Source organism: Telopea speciosissima, chromosome 9, assembly GCF_018873765.1.
Source record: "Telopea speciosissima isolate NSW1024214 ecotype Mountain lineage chromosome 9, Tspe_v1, whole genome shotgun sequence".
Lineage (NCBI taxonomy): Eukaryota > Viridiplantae > Streptophyta > Magnoliopsida > Proteales > Proteaceae > Telopea > Telopea speciosissima.
Window position 1 is genome coordinate 54,250,139 of NC_057924.1, and position 22,801 is coordinate 54,272,939.

Below are 22,801 nucleotides of genomic sequence, written 5' to 3' on the forward strand. Positions count from 1 at the left end.
TCCGGTTTCATAATATCTGAAACTAAGGGTGTCAAAACCTAGCCCGAACTATTTAGACTAACCGAAAAAACCCAGACCGAACCGAACTAATACTTATTGGATTGATTTTGGGCTTGGGTATTGCAAGACCGACTGAAAACCGGACCGCACCGGACCGACCGATAACAAACCGAAAATCAAACCGAATGAAACAGATAAAAAAGCATAGAGTATAAGGTTATAAATAGGTGGATTGATTACCCATTGATTTCAATATTAGTGAGCAATTTTCTGATTGTAAGGGGAATTGTTACAAATCAATGAGCATGAGGTTGAAAAAAAGGAAATTGATTTGTAACCATGCTTCTTCCATTGATCTCCTTGTTTACTATACAAAATTAATTGGTTATCCAAAATGATTTGATAGTAGGGTTCTTTTTGTGATTTCAATATTAATTATCTTCTCAGTGATTATTCATTGATTTCAATTTTAATTACATTGTCCTTACAATTAATGATAAATAACTATATGATTTGTAATAATGATTTCGCTACAAACCCTATTTATCCATTGATTTGAATATTAATTATCTTTTATTCTTCCCCATATAATTTATTTTTCTTTGTTTGAATTACAACATGAACTGATGAACCTATCAAACCATTTTTCTTATTTTTTGTTGTATACTTTTTTTTTTTTTACTTGGGAAGGTGAATTGAAGTGTTTTTTATTGAATCTTTTCTCACTACAAATTATGAATTTAAGATTTCATTGTGGCTCAAACCTGAAAGTAAACCGATCTAAACAGGTATTAATCCGATATTGAAAACCTAAAATAAACTAAAATCGCACCGGATTGAAATCGAAACCGACCGAAAACTGAAGTTTCTTAACTGTTTGGTTTTGGTCTCACCATTCCAAGACCGAAACCCGATTCAGCCCGACCGAAACCGAGCTGAATCGACCGTTTGACACACCTATCTGAAACCAAAGCTGGTTCAATAAAGATTCGGTTCGATCGTTTGGTTTAGGGTTTGACACCCTAATCCCTACAATACCACAACGCGTGTCGTGCGTGAAAGCTCCAAACTTTACCGCAAGTGGTGAGATGTAGTTTCTCTCCAATTTAAGATCCCAGTGGGGTTGACAATACTCCTGTCAACACTAGTCTGACGCTAACGCAAGCATTAGGTAACGTCCATATAAAAACCTCGAATTGCCAATGTTGTCATAATCTTTCGTGGCGGAGCTCTCATCTGTACTGGCTTTGGAGTTTTGATTCCGAAGACGAAATGCCGAGCGGAGAGCTTCAACACAGCAAGCTCGAAGAGGCGCTTGAGGTGAAGTCTCTCAGGCGAATCATTAGCGCTTACCTCAAGTAAGTTTCTCTTTAATCTGAAATGATTTAAATCTCCACTCTAATTTGATTCTGTCGATCAGAACTGTGTTTTTCTGCTAGATTGATCTTTGGTATCGTTTCCTTCTACCTTGAACTCTCTATTCATCATTTGTAATATTAGTTGTTTGTATATTTGATTCATCAATATGAAAGGAATAGTTTTTGCTGAATAAAATTCCAGATAATTTCTCCAGAGAAACGAAGCACTTAAGCTTGGTTTCAGGAGAACATTGGTCGAGTAAAATTTTGATTTACTCAGGAGGAGCTGAACATGGTTTGATAATTTTCTAAATTTAGGTAAACGGGCTATTACCTATAATAGGTCTAAACAGAGACTAAAAACGTAATCGTGCTTATAAGACGCCTGCTTGGATGGAATTTTAACTTTAAGACGAGTACAGGACCATTCCAGGTTCATCTTTGGTCCATAAATGAGATTGATTAAGTGTATTAGACTGTCTAGACGGGATACCCGGATGTTGAATTTTGTAGTAAAAATTGTGCTATACTGTTCTTTACTCTGTTACCATGGTTATCAATAGTTTAGGCTGTGTCCATCTTATTGAAACAGCTAGATAATGGCCAAACTAGTCTCTTTACTCATGGAACAATGTTTGGCTCTGCGCAGTTACAGTTTCATATCCTAGTATCATGTTTGGGTTTACTGGGGAAAAAGATAAGGCTTGTGGAGAAATAGTAGCAGGCTATAGAGTTAGTGTTTCTGAAGATGAGTTGCTGAAAGGATAAATGGAGGTTTTGGAATAGAAGATTAAAATCTCTACCTTGCAACAATGGAGATTCAGACATTTATGTCCATTGGCTAGGTTTTAAGGCTAGGATGCGAGAGTTCTGAATTCAGGATCAAGAATGTACGCCTTTGGTAGCAGGTTAGTGAATTTAATAGCTAATAGCAGAGAATGTGTTGCAGGATGGTTTGGAAAGGCCAATGCTGTGGGTGAATGGGCCCAATGAATTCATCCTTTCTCACAACAGAGGACATGTTGGTAATTAGGTGATTTAGGAGCAGGGCTCATGACTCTGCCAAAACAAATTGGATTTGCAGGATATTGGCATCTTTGTGTAAGTAACTGGATAAGCTCTTTTTAGATGACATCAAAATCATGTGAGACAAATAAGTTTTGACCTTCCAAAATAAGTCCCAACAATAGTGATGGAAATGACAAAAACAATTTGATACTACATGGTTAATATGGAAATGGAATAAAGTTTTGATGCTTTTGTTCTTTCTTCCATGCTTGTGAATCTCCAGTCCCATGGAAAAGGAGGAAATATTGTCATTGCTCTCACACCAAATCCAATACATACTCCATTTTTTTTTTCCCCTTCAAATAGAAACTTTGAATTTAGTTTAGACACTTAATGACTAAACTATCCCTATACTTTTAAGTAAAAGATAACATAAAAATAGGACTGGAACACCTAACTAGACACAAATTGAGCATAAACAAGTGATAAAACAGGAGTCCTTATAATGTATGTAACGCCAAAGTCCCGGGATAATGGAAAGTGCAGCCCTCACAGGCGGTGACCATAAGGCCATGGAAATTTGAAACAATATAAGACACTTAATTCTCATAACAACAATAATCAGAGTAAACTCAGTGGTAAAGGATCTTATTCAAGTCGTCATAAGTACCTACTTAGATAAATGTACAAAACATAATGAATGCAATACACCTGAAACCAAATCGAAATCTCTTACAACTTTTCTTATAATTTACAAATCAAAACACCGGGTCTCGTGATGTGGTACTATGCATCCTAACTCATTACTCTCGATCAACAAACTTTACTCCTCCTATCCTGAAACACACTGAAAAAGTTTCCCCAAGTGTGGAGCTACAACAGCCCAGTGAGTAAAATCTACTCTAGACAATCTCACCAGTAACATCCAGCAATATATACATAGTAATTTGGCATGCCCTACGTTAGCACTTCATTATCATTTGTAAATACCTTATATTCGTTATCATATAAAATCTAAATAATCGACATGGTACTAATCATAAATTACAAAGATTACCATGCCCACACGTAGATGGGATGGATATACAAATCAATATCATAGCCTCATTCGAATGGTATGGATTCAACACACAATGGATTGGTACCATACCAATGCACATGTAGAATGGACTCACATTCCCACACCCTTCATATAATGGTCATAACCACACATAGATGGAGCTAATCCTCAATTCTCTTCACACTTCCCTACGTTTGTTGTAACCGGTCGTAGATGGAAATAACCTTTGTTCTCTTCTCATCTCGTATCATTTGTCTTAACCGTTCAGAAATGACCTTCCTGTCGAATCTCCACTTCCCTCTCCCCCCCACCCCACGCTAAGTGGGATCAGCCCCTTTACCCTCTATTCCTTCTCCCCCCGCTAAGTGAGGTACACCATGAGTATCCTCTCACTCCTCCTGCCCCCGCTAAGTGAGGTACCACAAAACTCATTCCATACCCTCACTCCTTCCCCCGCTAAGTGAGGTACACCGTGATACTATCTATTTGATAGCGTACACACGACTCATAATACATCAACCAGAACTCACTAATTCAGTTCACAACCAACACATCACATTAATATATATATATACTCGATACCTGTGAACTACTAAAAAAAAAAGCGTACCCAGTGCACGAGGCTCCCGCCACTGCGGGGTTTGGGGAGGGCATATTGTATGTGCAACATCACCATCTTACAAATGGGTTCAAGAATCAACCACGCACATGCCAGCATTCAACATTCAATATGCATATCATTACTCTACCACAAGTACATAGTTCAATCTATTCACTGTTCCTTCATCCTATTAATACATTAATCACTATCCAGAATGGGAGAGAGAAATCGCAAATAGATCCTATTCACTTATCATCTTATGTCATCTCATACAAACACAAGGTGAAACACATTATATTTTGTATCTATATAGCATAGTTATCAAGGCGGGAAGGCGACCATGGCATTGGAGAGGGTCTGAAATCAATGTGACACCGTCTAGGCAGCAAGGCGACCAAGGAGCCTGGACGCCTTGATAACTGCTATATAAGTTAAACCGTATTAAATAAACATTCACATAAGCGCATCATCACACAAACTGGAAAGAAATTCCAAAGTAGAATCCACTCACCTTGGTTCGTTCGAACCCTCGAGTCATAGGCCATCTGTCACCAAATCAGGGCCAAAAGTATATTAGAACTCCCTAAAATGTCAATAAATCCCTTCCCATTGGTCTCGGTCTGTGAAAACAAACAAATAGGCTTTCAGGGTTTATCCGGACTTGCCGAACCCCATCCGGATTGGCATCCGGACTCGCCAGATGTTGATCCGGTTATCTCTGTTTCTAATCAGAAACAGGCATTTAAAATCCAGAGGCAACCGGAGGTCGTCGATCATTCTGCTGTATTGCCGGTTGGGTCTACCGGAGATCCAGTTGAGCCCAAAATGCAGTCGAGCTGCATTTTGGCTCCGGAAAAGTTGGGGGTTTCAAAGGGGTTTTCTTCCCACACTCACATACTTCGAAATCACACATTATAGACATTAAATTCCACCATAAATGACAAGTAATGAAGTGTAAAACAAGCCTTAACTCTATCTACTCATGGACTTGGGGAAACCTTACCTTGTTTTGCCATTTCCACCAAGCCCAAGCCCAAGGCTCCCCATTCCCTTCCGTTCCCTCCAAGGCCACATTACAAATAGGTGTAATGTCACCCAAATCATCCCATAACTACACTGGAAACACAACACAAAGCCTGGATTGAAAACCAAATAGGTTTCGAAGGATTTTACCTTTGTCACAGCCTTGGAATACTAGGCTGGTTATGGTGGCTGGACTTCCCATCACCTCCCAAGCTAGCTGGACTTCTCTCCTAAGCCGACTCCACCCAAACCCTAGGTGTAACAATGGATTCTCTAGCTGGAGCTGCTACCTTGCTTCTACTTTCCTCCTCTCTCTTTCACCCTTTTTTCTCTCCAAAGAGATTGAAGAGGAAAATTTTAAATTCTAGTCATATGTCATCAGGAGACGTAACAACCTAAGGTGCCAAACACCCACAGATTACTACGGATTCGCTCATCACATGAAGTCACAGGGTCACAGAACAAGGAATGCACATCAACATAATAGTCAAGGCAATATATTTCTCATGCATACAACAACAATTCTCCTATTACTGTCCTAATGTAGCAGACAAGTGATGTGAGGCAACAATTACACCAAAGCCAATTAATATATAATCAAATAAAACTATAGTCATCTACTCCATCCATTAAAATATCAATAATTGTCACCATTCAGCAAAAGCATCTAAATCATTAAACCCAAAATGAAAGCACACTATTCTCATTCCCCGTCCTAGTTCTCAACCCGAACAAAAATTCAAAGTATTGAAATTGTTAATTACCCCCATCACAATAAATACATGTCCATAATAAGTAAATCCAAGGTAAAAATCAGAAATACTAGAAGTCACTGGTCGCCATCCTCTTCATCATCATTTGCGGCTCAGCTCCCAGGTTCCTTCACCCCAAAGAACTGGTTCATGTGGCTCATCATCTTTGTCAGTTCTCCAATCTTCTTGGCCTGATTGTCCAATCTGTTGTTGTAGATGACTAGATTGGCATTGGTTGCCATGCCTTGTAGCTTGATCTCCCCTAGTTGGGCCATTTCTTCTTCCTTGAACTTCTGAAATTCCTATTGGGAGACTCCATTGTAATCGTAGTCAGAATCCTCCCCTCTCTCCATCTCTGTCTCAGCATTGCTCCTGGTCCTCTTTCTTCTTCCCTGCTCACCTCTCCCTTGTGCCTCACCCCCTTGAGTCTCATCCCCTGGGTCTCATCCCCTTCTAATATCCCCTTCAGTTTTGCCAACTGAGAGGCATTTATGTGATTCTGGGCTGGGGCTGGTGTTTCATCCTCTAATTCTACTTCGAAGTACTCGAAGATTTGACTCTGTAATCTCCCAAAGGGTAGGTTATATTTGCCATCTCTTGCACCTTTTGTCTCCATGTACCTCATAATGGTATAGGGGAGGTTCACAGGTTAGCAGTACAGAGGCAATAGGTCAAGTAGGCCTGTAAAGGGTTAAGGGTTAATTTCGTCTCTGTGGCCACTCTTGGGTAGTATATTGTGGCTACTAATATGAGCAATGAGCCGGGGCAGGGGTTTCAACTAGGCACTCTTCACTACATAGGCATTTCTGTAAATCCCTGTGATGACAATGTACACTGCCCTCTCTCATCCATAAAATCTTGGTGCCGGGCTCTTTGAGGCCAAAATTTCAATTCTCCTACACATGTGAGGTTCAAGATTTGTCCTAACTCTTAGAGTGTAAACCGCAATTTCACCACTTTCACCAGGGAGGGAATTTCCAGGGTATCTCCCATTCCACTAATATGCCTATTACAGTAGAATAGTCGCACAAGGCGGGGATAGCAAGGGTGGTCAAATGTTAAGAGAGGTTCCCATCCTAGAGAAGAGAAATGCTGATAAAGATACAAGGCATTGAAGGAATTGTAATCAACATCCCTACCATACTCGATTGCCCTTGTCTCGTAATGCTTCCAGTAGTTCCTAGCCTTCGGTGTAGCAAAGTCGTGCGTTCTTGAGGATCCGGAAGCCGCCTTCTTCCCTTTGGGTTTGTAGGCTACGTGCTTGACCCCTTCCAGATCGATGTGATTCTGCCATGGGGGTTTCTTAGGTTTTTGGTTTGGTGGAGAAACGGAGAAATGATGGAATCTCAAGAAGAGGGGTTGTGGGTTGATGTTCTTGGGGCTAGAACACTCAATTTTTTATGGAGGAAAGGGGGTTTAAGGTTTAGAGATGATAAAGAGGAGTTGGAGAGTGAAAAGAGTCGAATGGGCTTTCAGTCCAATTGAAATGAGTCAAATCTGCGCAGCCCATGCATTTATAGTTACGCGATACCGGTGCGTCCGGTTGTCAACCGGCGGGTCTGGTTGACCCCTGTTTCAGACATTTGGGGTTTTTGCTGTGTTTAAGTCCTAAATGACGATGCGTTAGCGTCTCCTAACCCTTTTTATGGTCATAATACTCCATTTACACATGCTCCTAATCGTGTGTCCCTGCCAAAGTGTGTGTATTCATATACACACTTATATCTCTACACCTATGCTAAAAAAAAAAAGTATACATATGCTAGTAATTAATATGTATATACATATATAGGTGTACATATGTACCACGCCATATATAAAGGAATAGTACGATTTTATAATTTATATAGCGTCCACCAGCACTAAAGCTATGTATAAATAAGGTGTATCGCCGTACATTACACATCGCACTTTAAATCTATGTACATAGGAGAAGTATTTGATTAACCGCCCCATGTGCTATAGCTACGCCGTGATACATACCTTGGTGTAGTAGGCGACAACACAACAGTATACTTATAAACAAGAATGTAGTAACATCCAAAAGAAATCATATAAGCATACACAATTCATACACTCTCACGTCATTCACTTGTCATTAACAGACAAACGGCAGCAATCGTCACAGCAATATAATATCACTACATACAGAGCTATCATACATGGAGCATCATACTCCCAAATTCCAAGTCACAGCATTAGTTCATTTGCACAACATCAATCATTACACTCACGGATTATGTCGCATCTACATCCCTCTCCTGGCACCCTGTCCTGAGAAATCAACACTCTTGCATGTGTAACCCCTTGTTCTACCAGGGTCTATGGTTAGTTTCTAACCACGTTCTATGCTCTGATACCATCTGTAATGCCACAGTCCTGGGATAAAGGAAAGTGCAGCCCTCACGGGCGGTGACCATAAGGCCATGGAAATTTGAAACAATATAAGGCACTTAATTATCATAACAACAATAATCAGAGTAAACTCATTGGTAAAGGATCTTATTCAAGTCGCCATAAGTAGCTACTTAGATAAATGTACAAAACATAATGAATACAATACCCGAAACCAAATCAAAATCTCTTACAACCTTTCTTATAATTTACAAATCAAAACACCGGGTCTCGTGATGCCCCATCAGAACAGTCCTTGTTAAATTTCTCTTAATTTTAGTTTCCTTATCCCTGTTTTTTCTGGTTTACTTGAGGTTTCTTAATCGCAATCCCTGAGTAGAAACCCCATCATTTCATATGGTTTTAGTGTTTGGTAAGTGGTCATGTTTCGTTAGGAATTCTTGCGTAGGTTCGCTTCAAGTTTGTGAAAGGAGATAGAAATATACTTTGGGAAGATGAATGGTGTAGAGAAGAAAATTCTATTTAGGCCTTCAATCCTATCTGCCAATTACTCAACAGACTTAGATAATTATCATATTTTGAGATGGAGGTAATTTATACAATGGGACATACATTTAGGAGACCTTTGCTAGATGGGAAATATGAAAAGTCCTCTCCTCCATATAATATCTTAGAGGAAGCTATAAATTCAATATTGGGTTATATTACCTGGTAGATTATCCTAAAGGGAGCTTTGTTCAACTCTTTTTATGACTATTTGGTGGAGTGGATTTACCTTTGTCCATTATTTCTAAGATTTGGGAAAAATGGTTCCACCCAAGGTTTAAATTATCGGTAAGAGACGTATCGTATCCCAAGGGTGATTTTAAGAGACGTATCGTATCGTATCGGAGAGATGCAAGATATGCTAAAAATATGTATGGAGATAGTCAAGAAACATATGGAAATGCTTAGGATATGCAAAATATAATTTTGAAGCATAAAACACTATAAAAGAGTGTCCCAGTGCACAAGGCTCCCGCTACTGCTGGGTCTAGGAGGGGCAAATGTACGCAGCCTTACCCCCTGCTTTGCAGAAGAGGATGTTTCTAAGTTTTGAACTGGCAATCAACAGGTTGCAATAGTTCAACTTAATCATTGCGCCAAGGCTCGCCCACTAAGCATAAAACACTATAAATAAGTTATAAGTAAAATTTATCATGTATAAAAAGAACAAAGTACAACGATAATCGTATTCAATTGATTATATGTAAAGATAAAGTTTCTTTGATTAACAATGGCATGATTGCTAACTTGTTAGGATTGGCTTGAATGCATGTGTTTTGATGAACAGGGAGATGAGTGAAACAGATTAACATATGGCTCACTTTTTTTCAATCCACTTAAATTTGTCACAGAGGTGGTGTTGAAGTTATTCATCCTTCAATGCTTTAATCAGATGTTAGGGTACCAGTACCACTGCTAATTTAGAAAAGATAAATAAAATGGTTTGTGTTCTTGGGCTTTCAGTAATGAACTGTTATTTTTTAAATTATTTTAGACATCAATTCTAGTGGTGCAGCTAAATTTGTTCCTAAAGATTCTGATGACGGTGGTGGTTTTATTTCCCAATTACATACTTCTCACCATTTTATTCTATTCCAAGTTCTTCATTCCATGTTTCAATTCTGCCATGTGATTAGATATTTTTTCTATTTTTTGAGTTCCATGTCTTTATATTTTTGTTTATATTGGTCTATTCTAAATACTCTCTCTTTGTGGGTGAGTGCTACTGATGCTGGAGCATGTCCATTGAAAATTCTCGGCCTTTGATTTATCAGAAGGTTAATTTGTAGCTTGCTTTTATTGTGGTAGGAGTCAAATGGGACAGGTTGCAACTGATAAAGGTCTGTAACTTTTTCTTAACTAAAGAGGTTTAGATGAGATAGAAGAAGGGGCCAGGCTCCCGGTTGAGCAGAGGGAGACAGTTAGGATAACGAACTTGAAATGCGAAGCCCAAGTGGCCAGTGAGCAAGTGGTTGATGGCATTCCTCTCTGCGGCTGGCACTCAAGGAACCACAGGGAACTTCATACAGAGGAAGCAAGTCTTAGGGATGAGACGCCTGTGAGGGGGGATACAGGGGAGACTTGGGCGAGTGGTCTCAGTTTTTTCTGAGATCGACTTTTCTTTTTCTTCAGAAACCTTTCTTTTTTCAGTGTGCCGCTCTGCGAGCAAATCCTAGCTTTGGGTTCGCTCCTAGTTTTGGGCCCAGGACCTCACTTTCTTTAAATCTGCCTTTATGAAATACTTTCTTATATTACTCTGCTAATTGAACTTTTCTTTTAGAATTGTATAATATTGTATTACTGACATTTTTTTCTGGTTTTCCAAGTTGCCGAGTGAGTCACCTTGTGTCAATGTTTTCAGTGTTACATGTACTTAAAAAATTAGGACTAATAATATGATTATGCCACCTTTCTCTCTCCAATACTGATATCAATTATTAATTGTTTGTTTTTAAAATATTGGCATAAAACTCTTATACAGCTATTCCAACGCTGCGGAAGAGGATGTTAGAAGATATGAGAGATCCTATAAAAAACTTCCACCTGCTCACAAGGTAAGCCTCTTCCTAAATCGGGTTCGTCATTTTGTTGCATCATAACCTTTCATGCTGTTTTGTAAGCTTTGTTTTTTTAGATTTCAAAGCAGAGAATTTAAGTCTGCACTATATTGGCTAGATAATGGCTCATGATTTGATGCTTCTTTTTGTAAATAATTAAACAGTTAGGCAGAGTCCTGGGTTTTCATATTGTGAAAGCCGGATCGAACTGAGAGGGGGGGGGGTGAATCAGTTCCCTTAAATTTTACGGCGTCTTTTGCAAACCATACAGTCGCTTATGGTCTCACCTTGCACCACCAAAATGTGGCCAGGTCTACCAAGACTATAAACCCACTCTGCAAAACAGGGATTAGTCTCCAACAAATAAAAGTAGACACAGAGACATGATTTACGTGGTTCACCTCACAGTATGTGAAGGCTACGTCCACGGAGCAATACCCCTCAACGTTTCGTATATGCCTAATACTCAACAACAGTACAATTAGCCGCCCCTACGGCCAGGATACCCCTTACCTGCTTCAACCTCTCACCTCAGTGAGGGCAAGGACTTCAATCCCCAATATAAAATGGTCTCAGCCTTACAATCAATCAACCCAATAATCAGATTTCAATCACAAACCCAACCCTTAACAGATTACACAGAGACAATGGTTTGTGAACACGTTTACCTTCTCAAAGGAAAACTCTGAACTCCAAACGAATGCTGTGAGATCTTCAATAGGACGAATCAAGCACTCGAATCCATCGCTAACAACCAAACCGATGTTTTCTGACGATTTCCTTCGCGCCTCTGCTCTCGAATCACGTCGGAATGGTAGAAGACGACTTCTCCTTGATTTCCTTCCTCACTAGTGCTCCAGAGATGCGTTTTCGGTCCTTTAACGAGAATATATATACAATTCCAAAAGATACCCTGCTGACCAACTGAATACTGTCTTCACAACCACAGCACTGCCAAATCCTTGTTGCCAAAACGACAACACTGCCAAGAGCACCAACACATATAATCATATACACCCTATCACTACTTCAATGGTTGTCTTTTGTGATTTTTCTCATCTGAGCTGGGTACCATTCACTTTTTGCGCAAATGCCCAGAATTTGAGGTCCTGACCTGATTCTGATACAAACTCACGCCTGCAGGCTGGCCTCCGTATGCTTAACAGCCTTAATGGTAAATACTTCATTGTTAAGTATAAAGCTGGTGCAGAGCCACAAGTAAGTTGCATGTGTCTTTATGCGATCTTCTACTTAACAAAAGGTTTTGTAGACAAGCCACCACACCATAATTAGGTGGACGAGTCATGGATCTGTCTAGCTTGGGTTGATGATGTAGCCAAACCTACCATTAGTTAGATAAGAGGACTCTAGATTGATCATATGTCAAACTTTGTAGTTTGTAGCCAACCTTTTTCTTTTGTGACTTTCCACTTTTAAGTTTGGCCACCAGACATAGATGATGCATAGTTCAAGCTGTACACGCGAAGGAGGAAGAGAGAACATACGTAGACTCAGGCCTAAAATCAGAATCTGGGTTCAGTTAATGCTCACGGTTTTGGTTCTGGTCCTGATTCAAGCTAGAATCAGGTTTGCCTCTGTATGGCTTGTGGAAATCTTCTAGCAGATTGTGTGGGGCCCTATGAGAAGACTATGCATGGAGATGTTGGAATATCTTGCTGGAACATTCTATTAGGGGCTGTTACTACTCTAGTTTCTATTTTTGTAATAGTTTCTTAGTTGTTAAGTCAATAGCTATTTAGTAGTTGCTATTTTGATACTTCCTTTTTTTTTTTAATTAAATCAAAGGTTCAAGTAGACTGAATTATTTCGTGTTTCTACCGAAATCTGATCGAAATCCTGCAGAGGTCGGTGGTTGGTTTCATTGACCATTTCAGTGATCAAACAACCATATTTTGAGCTGAAACTTGGCAGAAACCCAAATAAGCATCCTTAAATACAGGGGAACCTTAAGATTGTTGAAAAACACACTCAGATTGTTCCTTGGTTTCGTACCCTAGGTTGGCAATGTATGCCATACGTTACCTGTATATTTCTCAAAGATAGCCTATGTTACACATGATTTAGTACTATAACATAAAAAATGTAATGAAACCAATTAAAATATGCAATTGCAAGTGACAAATGGAGAAAAATCACTTAATATTATTAAATTTCATAATATTACATCAAAGGTGCAAATGTACAGATACTAACTTCATAAGTCACACATCAAAGGTTAAAAGAAGTGAAATTCTCTTGCGCTTCCTGCAGGATTTGTGATTGAGTCGGAGGAATGGTCTTGTTGGAAGCACAATCTTCCACATCGTTCTCCTCCTCTATGTCAATATCACATAGAGTTCCACATGGGCTCAAACAATGTGGAAGATTGCTGCTGACAACGAGACCATTCCTCCGACTCAATCACAAAAGATGGCCATGTCATGGTATGTCAGAAGAAACACTCAAAAGTCCATCACAACAACCTGATATGTCTCATCATCCACATACTCTAGGTTTGGATATAGATCACCAGGTCGGAAGATGATGCAAACGTGCCTCTACTGTGGTTGCTCGATGGACAGGACTGACAGAGCTGTTGGGGGCCTGGGAAGGAGAAGATGGTTCCACTAAAGATGTCACACCTGTGACTGATCATCATTAGTAGTGCAGAATGAAGATGATGAAGAGCCATGTTGATCAAACCCACCGTACCCACCATACTTAGATGTGTCTGAGAAATGATGGTGCATGCCAGTCCCGGTCGCCCGAACCCACTACTACCCTCCGTACTGAGGTCTCCATGTGTGTCAGACATAGAAGAAACATATGTAACATCTATCTCCATGTTAACGTTATTTTTGAATTTTTAAAAATATTCTTCTAATTTTCAAAAATTAAAATAATTATTTTTTGGCAGGAAAAAAAAAAGTGACACTGACACCATAAATCGGCTGGTGGTGATTAACATATATAAAATTGAGCTTCAACCACTAAATATTAACCTATTTTTGTCAAAATTTTGTTGCAAGAAAATCAATTTTTTAAACTAGAAATTAAAAAATATTTGCAACACAGAAAATTAATCCGACTCCGTGAAGTCGTAGATCGGCAAGTACTATATAACATACCACCACATGTTTACCCTATTTTTTGCCCAAATTTTTTGGGAAAAAGGGTATTATCTCAAACTGTGACTCTTCAATCAATCTCCCTCAAATCCACCAAATGTTGTCTGTAGATGACTTGTACAAGCTTCTAACAACTAGTTCCATTAAGAGTTTGAAGTGGAATGGCCAAAAACAACGTAATCGAAACCTATCAAAACCACAAGTCAAAATGGGTTGAACAATACCCATTTCGATGACTTTCAGTTTTTATACCAAATGGTTGTACCGTTTTGGTGAAACGAAATGGCACGACCGAAACCTACGTAGATTTCAACCAAAACATGAAACTTTTGGTCGAAACTTGAAATCCCTAGTGAGTTGCACTAGGTTTTATGCGGTTCAGGTCGAAGATGAAATTTTTTCTGTAGGTTTCGACCAAAACCACTGAAGTCTTGGACCATGATAACATATCCATTCTAGAAGGTTACTATCTTTGAATTTATTTGGGAGACAAGTACTCCCACACATATAGAGTTACTAATTTTGTAGCAAGAATCAGACTTTGGTTAAAATATCTTCAAGAACCAATGGTTAGATGGAGAGTTACTAATTTTGTAGCAAGAACCAGATAATGGGGCTACATGGAAGGGGTGTCCAGAACTTACGGTTTTGGCTATTCCTTTATTGAGTTCTCTTTGTGAGATGCATGCTACTGTGGTGATTCAGCAGCAAACCTTGGGTGGTGAAGCTTCCCGCTGGCCTTGGTGGTGAAGCCAGGTCATATCCCTTCTTCCAGATCATATCCGTCTTCCCTCTCCTTGCCGTCCATCTTTACTACAGTTTCAGCAAGCTACATGGTGATGCATGGGTGACTGTCAAGGTAATCTGAAACTTTTCTTGTGGATTCCCCACTTTTGTTTCCATTCTCTGTGATTTAGTTCAGCTATTATTCACTCCATTTTCTGCTAGTTCTATTTCTCTGTTTCAGTCCTTGTATCAGTAGTTTGTCTACTTGTGATATCTGACTTCATCAGGGATTCCAACTAGTCCAGCCCTTGGATCAAGCCCAATTTTTTATATGTTCTTCTCTATTGGGGCTACACTTGTCCAAAAGTGCAGGTTCATCAGATTTGGAAACTGGTATTCCTCAAGTTTCTATTTTGTCTACCTTCATTACTTGACACTCTTGATGATATTTTTGCCACAAGTTCAGCAGATTTAGGCCAGCCTTTGACCAACTTTTTAGCCCCATCAGCTAGCTGGTTTGTGGGTTATTACATCTTTTATTTCCTGCACTATTGTTACCTAAGCTAGGAACACTGCGGTTCTGTCCTGTAGTTTTTCAGTTCATTAAATCTTACTTTGATTCATTAGAACTCATCAATTTCTCAAAGTTTGCCATATGGTGAAATGTTTTTCATCTTTTAACATATGCGATGCGTGCCAACCAAGCGGCCACATATATTGAGCCTGATGGACTTTGGGGCCAAGCTTGAGTGAGAAGTCTCCTATCATACACCGATATATGACAGGTCCCTGTTACGAGAAGTATGGAGTTATAACCTTAATGCATGGCATCAAAATTCTGTCAGTGCTTGTGGCCAACTTATTTGTAGGTGAGAACCTTCTGAACTCTACTAACTATTGCACAACAACAATTTTGAGGGACACATTTTCTTTTAAATCGAAACAAAGTAAAAAATAAAAAGAACCACAACATGGACATGCCCAGTAAACGCTTTTACATCTAATATTTTGGGAAGAAAGAAAAGCAGTGAGCCGCACTGGCCTATTACGTTTTTCAGCAGCAAACTAAGGAACAAGAGAGTAAACGGAGGGTGCACAAGTGCGCCCGGCTTTCAATCGCCTAGCACGAAAGTCGATGCGCTAGAACCATTGGGGAGATTATTGTATAGTGGGGGATCTTCTCATAGGGTTTCAAGCTGGGCCTGTGATGCAGGTGTGTGAAACTGAAAACTGTACAGATAACAAAAATAAACACTGCAAAAAAAATATTGCACAACATGAAATGCACTGTAACTCAAAAGCTAACAAGGTCACAGCACTGAAAAAGGTCTGGTGTGTAAAGCTTGTGATGCAGTTACACGCTGGGTTAGGTAGGTTTTTTGATTATTTGTTAGGGTTATTTGTGTAATTGCATTTTTGGTTTTATTTTATTATATAGCTGGGAAGTAGATACATTACGTAGGCTTATTTCAATTTCTTTTTCTGAAGTAGTTTCCTACTTGATTTCAGTTTCTATTTTCAGATTAGGTATAAAATTAGAAGTTTTTTCTTATTTAAATAGCCATATAATCCCATCATTAGATAAATTAGAGTTGATTTAATAAAGTTTCTTTTTAGTTCATGTTCTATGAAGTGGCATACACAACTGTTCTCTCTTCCCTGCGTAACTCCTGAACTTATCCATCTTCAGGTCAGATCTTCCTTTCTTATTTCTTTTGTTGTGCTTACCTTCTGATCTCTTTTCTCCTCCTTATACTTCCTCCTCTATTCTTTATCTCCCTATTTTCTCATTTCTGTTTGTTATTCTCTGATTTTGGGCGACACTAGCAGTTCGGCAGAATTCAATTTATTTCCCTGGGATCTTTTCCTTTATCTCAGATGTTGGGAGCTCCACCTTTACACTAGGGCGACTCATCCTGTAGAACTTGGGACTGAAACCTTATTTCAGTTTAGAGTTCTATCCAGAGTTTCGGATCTGGTTCATAAACCTCCGCCCAGATTTGCTTCAACCATTTGTTATTAAAATAATACCTGGTGTTTGGGTCTATTTAATGTAGTCTTAGATAGGTAGGAGACCTACTAGGAGCCAAACAACAGGATCAAATAAAAAAAGGGGCTGCTGGTTCGAATGGACAGCACTAGGATTTAGGTCAATTCCTAGGGTTAGGGTTGGATATTGGAAAAGGGGTTTATAGGGTATTAATGGGCAGGTCTAGGGGGTCAATATGGTATAAAAATAATAGGATTTGGGAAGGTTTTAAAATTCTGCAGTTCTGGACAGAATTGTGTTGCAGGTTTTAGGTTTTAATGGAGTGAAGGAATGGAGGGGATAAAGTGGGAGTTTGGGGCTGAAACTTGGATCGAGTGTCAACAATGATGTAAGGGATGTATGCTGAAAGTTTGGTTTGAAACTGATGGATAGATTTGGAGTTATGGAGGTTTCCTAGTAGAAGTAGGAGAGAGGGATAAAACTGTAATTCCAGACAATCGGCTGGGTGGATGGTGCTGAAATTTGAATCGAGTCTCTCTTAGGGTTTGAGAAAGACTTGATCAAATTTTTAGCAGATTCTAATGGTTAGATTTGGCTGGGCAGAATTCTCACGAAAATCACCTTGTATGTGACCTTCTAGAAGGAAGAAGAATAGTTGCAGAATTTCTTACTTGTTACAGGTCTTCAATGGCAACAACTTTGAAGATGAACAATGGGGTCTCCCGATCTTCACAATGCAAGGAGATAAGTAGCAGCCCTCCCAATCTTCACAATGCAAGGAGTCGATTGGAGATCCACCAATCCCTTCAACCTTGATATTACTCACAAGGCAACCTTGATATTACTCACAAGGCACACTCACGATGGAGCAAAGGCAGCAAGCATAAAGCTAATTTTTATTAATCAAATTCGTATACAATGCTGGCCTCCCTTACAAACTTATATAGAAGACTCAAAAATAGACTTAGACACTAAAAAGGAATGGCCTAACCTTATCCCTAACCTATTAGGCAACTTAAACTGACTAGGAAACTCAAATAGACTCAAAATAGAGTCCTAATGACTTAAAACAACTTAAACTACTTAAAATAAAGAAGATTCCCTAGTAGCCAATAGGATATAAGAACCTCTTAGCCAATAGGATCACTTCACTTAAATTATACCAATTGAACCAATTGGATGTAACCAATTTAAACCGGTTCAATTAAAAACAGAAAATAAAAACTAAGTATTGGGCTAATCCCGTATGCAACCTATATACCCCTATTTCAGGCCCACTAAAGTGGCCTAATACATAGAAAACCCTTGGGAACAAAGGCCCAACATATATATATCCCAACCCTACACTTATTCCCAATGAAACAAGCCCTATTTGATGATGAATCTGCATCAACTCTCCCCAACTTGAAAAATTCGTCCTCGAATTTTGTAGTGATGAGGGGAATCAACATGTGATCAGAGCTTTGACCATCCCCAAACGAATTTCGGTGAAGCGGGAACATTGGGGATTAAGTCTTCAATGCATGGAGCGTTCTCTTCAAAGAACCATAGTGGCATAACAAACTCTATGTGCTCGACCTCTTCAAGAACAACATCTTGGATGTCGATGATTTCTTGTGGAGTGTTGTCAATCACCACTTCATCTTCCATGTCCTCGCCTTGTCTACTTTGCCCTCTTGATAGTTTCTTCTACCATTGTGTGTTGGACCTCCACATCAATTTGATGGCCGAGCTTCTCAACCATGATCTCAACTTTGGTGCAGCTTGGTCTACTTGAATTTCTTTAGCTATAGGTTCTTGAATCTCTTCAACACAAACCGCTTTAGTAGAATCTTTTGTTGGTACATCTGCCATAGGTGAAACTTCAAACACGATCGGCGTCACTTGCATTTGAGTTGACATGTTCGGCGATCCTTGTGGCTGTACATCGATGTGGTCACCTTTGGTTGTAATCCTTTTAGAGTAAACAAATGATATAGACGCTCGTCGATCGGTAGGACACACAAGTTGTTTTCCGGTTCAATCCAACCTTGTCGCTCGTCCAACCAATTGCAACCTCTGCAATAAAGATCCTTGGAGATGGTACCGGCTTACACCAAGCACCATCATGATATGAAGAACACCCAAATTCAACACGGACTTTACTGTAGGCTCGATGCAAATCTCTCCGATTGGGACAACATATCCACCACGGATTGTGAAATAATGTTGTTACGTCTCCTCTCATCAACAACTAAGATGGCTGTGCTCCCATTGGGTAGACGAACTTGGGTCTTGAAAACGAAGGGAGGTGGGTCTTTCAAGGCTTGGTTGGAGCTGCCCTCCGCCATAGCTTTGATACCACTTAATGTAGTCCTAGATAGGTAGTAGACCTACTAGGAGCCAAACAACAGGATCAAATAAAAAAAGGGGCTGCTGGTTCGAATGGACAGCACTAGGATTTAGGTCAATTCCTAGGGTTAGGGTTGGATATTGGGAAAGGGGTTTATAGGGTATTAATGGGCAGGTCTAGGGGGTCAATATGGTATAAAAATAATAGGATTTGGGAAGGTTTTAAAATTCTGCAGTTCTGGACAGAATTGTGTTGCAGGTTTTAGGTTTTAATGGAGTGAAGGAATGGAGGGGATAAAGTGGGAGTTTGGGGCTGAAACTTGGATCGAGTGTCAACAATGATGTAAGGGATGTATGTTGAAAGTTTGGTTTGAAACTGATGGATAGATTTGGAGTTATGGAGGTTTCCTAGTAGAAGTAGGAGAGAGGGATAAAACTGTAATTCCAGACAATCGGCTGGGTGGATGGTGCTGAAATTTGAATCGAGTCTCTCTTAGGGTTTGAGAAAGACTTGATCAAATTTTTAGCAGATTCTAATGGTTAGATTTGGCTGGGCAGAATTCTCACGAAAATCACCTTATATGTGACCTTCTAGAAGGAAGAAGAATAGTTGCAGAATTTCTTACTTGTTACAGGTCTTCAATGGAAACAACTTTGAAGATGAACAATGGGGTCTCTGATCTTCACAATGCAAGGAGATAAGTAGCAGCCCTCCCGATCTTCACAATGCAAGGAGTCGATTGGAGATCCACCAATCCCTTCAACCTTGATATTACTCACAAGGCAGCCTTGATATTACTCACAAGGCACACTCACGATGGAGCAAAGGCAGCAACAAAGGCAGCAAGCATAAAGCTAATTTTTATTAATCAAATTCGTATACAATGCTGGCCTCCCTTACAAACTTATATAGAAGACTCAAAAATAGACTTAGACACTAAAAAAGAATGGCCTAACCTTATCCCTAACCTATTAGGCAACTTAAACTGACTAGGAAACTCAAATAGACTCAAAATAGAGTCCTAATGACTTAAAACAACTTAAACTACTTAAAATAAAGAAGATTCCCTAGTAGCCAATAGGATATAAGAACCTCTTAGCCAATAGGATCACTTCACTTAAATTATACCAATTGAACCAATTGGATGCAACCAATTTAAACCGGTTCAATTAAAAACTAAGTATTGGGCTAATCCCGTATGCAACCTATATACCCCTATTTCAGGCCCACTAAAGTGGCCTAATACATAGAAAACCCTTGGGAACAAAGGCCCAACATATATATATCCCAACCCTACACTTATTCCCAATGAAACAAGCCCTATTTGATGATGAATCTGCATCACTATTGTTAGTTGCTCTTAAGAGGGTTGGGAATTAGGAATCTCCTCCTAAAATTTCAAGTTGAAAGGAGTTAACCCGAGTGAGATCTACCACTCGAAAGCAACCTGGTTTACTGCTGGTTGTTGAACTAACGAGAGGTTGAAGAAGAAGATAACTTATTGTATTTACACTTAAGCCCCATTCCTTGATATTACGATAAAGTTCCTGATTCTGGAATTTTTTCAGTTTGATTCCATCTCCATATACTTTCCAGAATTGTTCTTTTTCTTTGGTGGGCCCATAACGACCCAAACTTAGGGTTCAGAATCTGGGGAATCGAATCTCCATCCCTGTCTAGACAATCAGCTATGGAGTTAATAGATCTGAGTCATCTGACAGTGTTTGAAGGTCTCTGGTTAATTTGTGTTTCAGATTCAATTGTTCCCTCACCCTTTTCTTTTTGGGACTTATAATGCTTGCATTTATTTGGTGATTAGAAAAAGAAATCCAAATTTCAGTGACTCTGTTAGTCTTTCCCAAAACATGGTTTATACACAAAGGAAGAGGATACAAAATGGATTAAAAAATTGTTTCAAGAAAACTCTTACTGCTTCAGATGTATGATACAACAAACTGAAATTGTAAAGCTCTACATAGCCCCTCTCTCTCTCTCTATATATATATCTATATATATATACACAAGTTGCTGTTGCCAATTGGCGGTTAATTTTTTTCTAAATCTAATGGAGTGACTACGCGGAGTCTCTTTCCATAGATTTTGTGCTTGGATTTGGTGTCCCAAGTCTGATAGGAGTTACAAGGAATTTTTTTACACTTGCCTTTTTCTGTAAGATAATTTTTTCATTTCACTTGTGAATCTTTCCAGGAGATCTCTAATTCCATTATGCTGCTTTACTGGGAATACAATTATTATGCTCTTGTAGTATAATATGTAATTCGAATTGATATTTTTATTTCAGCATAGAATTTTCTAATTATCGTTTAAAATAATTTGTTTTCTTTTATCAAAAGATATTTTTAAATTAGTGAATCATATTTTTTATGCAGGCTCTTCTATCCCATTTCCCTTTAAAATGTCAGAGGCTTAGACGGTACATTTTTCTCAACTTGGTCTTTCATTTGAAGCTGTGGAAAAATAGTTTATTTTGTAGGCCTACAACATGCCTAGGCAACACTTATCCTCCTTGAGTACAAGTGGTTAGAAAACTAAGATGGATGTGGAATTGCGGATATACACTGGCTAGTCCTGTAGAATTGATAAGTTGCAAAAGTGACTGTGGGCCTTGTACTTTCAACTTGTGCTGATGATATTATGCTGCTGTGCCATTCTTTTGATGTGGTGAAAATAGATTTGTGAGTTCCAAGGTGTTCTTTTTATTGAACATGTTAAGGAATACCTTATCAATTTCAACAGTCTTACTGAGTCACTGTCTTTCTAGGTTGCTATTTGGCCTTTTTGAGGCTTTGGCAAAAGTGTCAAGATTTTGGGCGTGAATGCCCACTGACTTCTTCAACATCAAATTTATTTTTTGAAAACTTGACCAAAAAAAAAAGAAGCTAAAATGTTGTGAAGTAGTATTCAACAGATGTGTAAATAACCTTATAATGGCCTCCGTGATCCTCCATTTTGAATCCATTGTAATAGATTAATGTTCCAGAGACATTCAGAATGAGTTTGCATACTGCTTAATGGTATCCTTGAAAGTCTGCAAATTGTATGACAATGTCTTCACAGATTCTGATTGCTTTGTTTCTCTATTTTGCAGGTGTATTTCTATAAATTCATATTTCATCTTGAACATGCTACAGGTCTTCTAGAACCTACTATTTGCTTGAATGATCACCTTCTTTATTCTACTTTACCACCTTTTTTTCCAGTTGATTTTTCTTGTTCATATTTTAACTGTAGTTCTCAATCTCATAAAATTTTTGTCTTTAATAGAATTTGAAATGGGTTATAACTCGAGTCTATGAAATTGGTCCAAAAGTGTTCTCAGGTGTTTCTGTCCTAATTTTCTTCCAGGCATTTGAGCCTCCACTTGACATGAGCCAGGACATAGATAACTGTGAACATGATGAACATCTGGGAGATGTCAGTGTGGATCATATTCCCTGTGAAGGTAGGGATTTTTGCTCTTGTCAGTCTGCATCAACTAGTGGAAGAACGTGTTTTCTTGAAACCGATAAAGCCAGTTGTGGAGAAGGGAGCAACCTGATCTGCAATTCACAAAAAGAGAGGACCGTCAGTGAGGTGCCTGCAACAACTATGTTGAAGTTTCTTAATGGATGCAACTTCTAGGATTGAAGAATATTGTCAGGTTTTCATCTGAAATTTGACCTATAATACTGTTTATGTAATAACAGGAAGTGCAAGTTCAGAATTTCGGTGGATCTGTCAATGGAAACTTGTCTTTAAACTCAGATTACAGCAGACAATCCGAAAGAGCTGGTTGTGATGATGTTACAATTGTCAATAATGATATGGAACTGAATTCTGTTTATGGTTCCAACAGAACTGTAAG

At 39.0% G+C, this 22,801-nt stretch overlaps 1 protein-coding gene across 2 annotated transcripts in view; it reads left to right on the forward strand.

Annotated features, from left to right (window-relative positions):
- Nucleotides 1-1,194: 1,194 nt before the first annotated feature.
- The window catches only part of LOC122640898 (carnosine N-methyltransferase-like), a 47,803-nt gene continuing 26,196 nt past the window's right edge, over nucleotides 1,195-22,801 (forward strand). Inside the window, exons 1-6 of one of the 2 annotated variants that reach the window (XR_006329773.1) lie at nucleotides 1,195-1,358; nucleotides 10,685-10,757; nucleotides 21,327-21,370; nucleotides 22,046-22,088; nucleotides 22,303-22,530; nucleotides 22,644-22,796. Coding sequence is in view for 1 of the 2 variants with exons in the window: in XM_043834180.1 (XP_043690115.1) it covers nucleotides 1,273-1,358; nucleotides 10,685-10,757; nucleotides 21,327-21,370; nucleotides 22,046-22,088; nucleotides 22,303-22,530; nucleotides 22,644-22,743 (574 nt within the window). In the remaining variant the exon portion in view is untranslated. The remainder of the gene's footprint in view (nucleotides 1,359-10,684; nucleotides 10,758-21,326; nucleotides 21,371-22,045; nucleotides 22,089-22,302; nucleotides 22,531-22,643; nucleotides 22,797-22,801) is intronic. The other variant, XM_043834180.1, reaches the window with a different exon arrangement.